Source organism: Rhagoletis pomonella, unplaced genomic scaffold (assembly GCF_013731165.1).
Source record: "Rhagoletis pomonella isolate Grant_MI unplaced genomic scaffold, Rhpom_1.0 Rhpom_scaffold_00789, whole genome shotgun sequence".
Classification (NCBI taxonomy): domain Eukaryota; kingdom Metazoa; phylum Arthropoda; class Insecta; order Diptera; family Tephritidae; genus Rhagoletis; species Rhagoletis pomonella.
In genome coordinates, this window is record NW_023459343.1 from 58,682 (window position 1) to 62,898 (window position 4,217).

The 4,217-nt window shown below is 34.7% G+C and overlaps 1 protein-coding gene across 1 annotated transcript in view; it reads right to left on the reverse strand.

Annotated features, from left to right (window-relative positions):
• Nucleotides 1-4,170, reverse strand: part of LOC118751549 — a gene marked incomplete at its 5' end in the record, with an annotated part of 4,367 nt that extends 197 nt beyond the window's left edge. Inside the window, 1 exon segment of the mRNA XM_036486376.1 lies at nucleotides 3,292-4,170. Coding sequence (XP_036342269.1) covers nucleotides 3,292-4,170 — 879 coding nt within the window.
• Nucleotides 4,171-4,217: the final 47 nt, after the last annotated feature.

Here is a 4,217-nt window from a genome sequence, read left to right on the forward strand (position 1 = left end):
TTTTTTGCAATCATTAGTTCATTTCGCTTGAGGAGTCACAATGCCCATACCGGCTTTTTTTGAAATTTCGGACACAAGTTTTCCAATAATGGTTATAGGCTAAAACAAAACCGATATCTAAAGGGCGTGTAGAACCTCCCATACAAATCGAATTTTTCAGAGTGCATATCTCTGGAAGTATTTGTGGTAGGGTCCTGGAACTTTGTATGGATATATGTATATGAAGTCAATCTTAAGCTCATGGAAAAATAAGAGTTTATTGGAAAATGCGGCGTGCCACCGTAGAACTAGGAATAGAGGAAAATGAAATCAATCCAAAACCTATGAAAAATGGGGGTATATGAAAACGATCTCAAAGCCATTGAAAGCTAGCGGTATAAACCAAATAAACTAAAATTCTTGTGACGCATAGATACCTCTGGAAGCATTTATTTTTCCAACGGAAATATGTACAGGAAAACGGGCGCGACACCTTCTGGAAAGTAACATGATCACAGGGTGTATCCCAAGAACCATTTTAAGCAAAACCTTCAGGGTTAACATTCTCGCCAAGACCCATAGGTATAAGCTGAAATTGCGTCGCAAGTTTTATGATCGGCTTAGGTAAGGTTTAACCACTTAACCCCCCTTTGTTTTCGTCGCTACTGAATTCTATAAACTGTCAGCTTTCATACAATTTAAAATGTACATGTAAGAACAAAATATTTTTAAATCGACAAAAAATTAATAAGAAAATTTGAAGGATTTTAGATATTGGGTATGGTAGCACGAAATGTCACAATCTGCTTAATTGTCAGGTTGTTAATATGGCGACGAAAAAGTGACAATGGAACTACCTTGTTTTTTGTATCATGGGGCGGAATATTCATCAATTAAATAGAAAAAAATTGAAAACGCGAAACTATTGCATGAAGTGAAAGGGTAATAATAACCTAACCAAAGGCTTGTGAAATGGACTATTTCAAAAACAATTGGACCAATGGACCAAACGAAAAGAAATTGACCAAATTTGGTCCATTTGGACCAAAACGGCAACCGTGCTCACAACACTAAACGAAACGATTCCTATAGTATACATACATGCATACACATTGTGTATATCATATGCAACTGAAAAATGCTTGATGTTCTTATGTTTTCACGTGAAATTTATTAATTAAAATTCATTTAAAAAAATATGTACATACATAGTGATACATGTGTATTAATTTTTATTAAATTCTCCATTAGCTCTAACTGGTAAAATATTTTCCAAATTTATTGGTGTTAATTTGTTCCGCTGGTTGGATAAAATGTACTTCAAGGAAGAACATAACCGCTCCACGCTGACTTGAGTACAAGGGATGGCCAAAATAACTTCAGCTATGGCAGTCATGGAATTGTTTTGATTCTTCCAAAATCCCAGTATATTCTCTCCAAGAGCTATCCTGTGTTGTCGTTCGTACATAAATATATCAGTTTCGATGCGTAAACTCGATGAAGTCGTTGGCTCTTCATTGATAGGCGTAGGGTCTAAATTGGAAAGGAAATCATTTAGTGATTTTGGCGCTGGGCTTGATTGGCTGCTCATTGCGGGCTCATCAATATTTTGTTGCTCGGCGCATGGTACAATAAAAACAGGTAGAAGCCAATTTGACGTTAAACCTACAAAAGTCAAAGTTTTCGGGAGAGTAAAAATAAAAATGTGTAAGGAAAAATAAAAAAATTACATTTCACTGGTTGACGTTTTTAAGTAAATTTTAAGTTTATTTTTATTTATTTATTTTCTTTAGTTAAAATTTGTTAACTCGTATGTTGTTTTCTGTTTTTGATTTATGACATGCAGTGTTGTTGGAGGGACTTTTCGTCATAAGGGTCATAGGAACAGCACTTGGCATCAAACTTGCCTTTCCTGTACCTCCCGGCGTATTTGTGAAATCTGCTCCTTTAAAATGTTTAACACACAGCAAAGCATTTTGCACCTCTGCCCCACAACTGCTTTCACAATGCTCCTTACGCGAAGGATATTGAGGCACCTTAAAAAAATTAGTGGTATCTGCTTTATATTTAACTCCACATAAAAAACAACGCTTCAGGTGTTGCATTTTTAACACATACACTAAGTATAAACCGCACAACGCTACAAAAATTCAATTGTTAATTAAAATTTGTTATTAACGAACATTCAAAAAAACTAACGATATGACATTCAAAGCGTAACGAAATATAGGAAATATAAGAAAAACAAGTTGAAGTTTAAAGGTTTGGTTCTCATGAGAGCAACGTCATTTTGGCTTCTACCTGTATTTGTGTGCCTTGGTTCGGCTCGTGAAATATTTTCTGGGAATATTATTGACAGAAAAAGGCGTGAGTACCAGGTACTCATGAAATTTCATGTGTAAACATCTGCGTACTGCTTGGCAAAGCACTAGGAGATTCAGTTACATATACATATAGCTGTCCATTAACGTCGTTTCCGACTCGTTTTGGTGAACTCGCCGTCGGATGAAAAGTCGCAAAAACGACTTACCGGCGGGTCGCAAAAACGACTCCCCTGCAGTCCGCAAAAACGATATACAAGCGAACTGCAAAACTATGCTCAAAATCTATACCAAATTTAAAGTAAAAGTACAGTTTTATACCAAATTTAAAAAAACTTCATACCCACAAATTTTATTTTTTATTAATAAGGTCAATAGAGTGAACTGTACCTTTATAAAAAAAAAATTAAAATAAAATAAAAATAATATGAAGAATATTATGAATACTGAAAAAAATATGTAGGCGGCTTAATTTTCTGAGTACAAGTGTACATTGTGGATTCCATATTCTGTCATAATAAAAACGGTTTAGTATCCAAATGAATGACTTTTATTTATTCTTATTTATTCAGACCGGAGGTTCCTCAAAAAACTTGTGGGTTCGAAGAAACGGATTCGTTTTGAGTTCACCCAAACGGGCGTGGAACTTGTCCAACCCAGACCGGAGGTTCCTCAAAAAACTTGTGGGTTCGAAGAAACGGATTCGTTTCGAGTTCACCCAAACGACTTCACCAGAGCGACGTCGTTCCGAGTTCACCAAAACGACTTCGCCAGAGCGACGTCGCAACGACGCGGGTAACTGTGCGACCTCTTGTTTGCAAACGAAGGCTAAGATGTTTGCACATAAATAAAAATTTATAAATGTATGTATGTATTTAAAGTATAAACTTATATCTCAACTAGGGAGATAAAAAATTAAATTATTTATACATATCGTGATATATCAAATATTAACTTTTTAAGAAGCAATCCGGGTATGTAAATGACGTACGAAATTCATCGATTGTGCAAATTGAGTTTAAAATAACTGTGATTCTTGGGTGCAAATATACAGCTGCATTAAATAAATCGTTTTCGAAGAGCTTTGACTTTCTCTTATTTAAACTTGAAAGTAAAGAAACTCGAAGCTCACTGCGTGGAAGGTTTTCAACTTGAAGTATAATATCCATTATAATTATATATAAGTCACTATAAAGCAATTTTTCAGACTGTAACTTAACTATAACAGTATAAAAACTTTTGAATATTTTCAAAAATTCTGGTATAAAATTCCACTCTTCGTGACTAATTAAAAGGTCAGTATTTTCCAAACTCAATGAGGTAACAAACTCTTTTAACTCGTATAAATTTTCGATCATATTATATGTTGAATTCCACCTTGTAACGCAATCTAAGACAGATATCTTGTAGGCACCACTTTTCAAGATATTCAGGTATATTTGGCATCTTAATTTCTTTATAACACATCTGCATTTTTCTATTGTATGCCTGGTTTCCTCTTTATTTAAAACATCATTTACGCAAAGTTGCAGCGTATGGGAGCCACATCGGATGCTAGCTATTATTTGTGAACGAAAACTATTTTCAATCAATATCAAACTGTTTTCTGTTAAGTCGTCTTTTTGATCATTTCTTAGGTCTGCGTTTAAGTCATGTACCGCCTTTACCATGTTTGCTCCATTGTCTGTTGTTATGGTCAATATTTGGTTTATGTCGATTTTATAATCATTTAGGACTTCTAACTTTACAGACTTTAAGTAATGACCTGTATGTCTCTGCCTGAGCTCTTTATTTGCCAACGTTTGACTTATAATGGTTTCATTTTTTATATATTGCACATTTATACCGATCACGCTCAGATGTTGCCGCGTTTTAACGATAATAAGCGCCCTTTAAGTTCTTCAGTTACTGTGGATT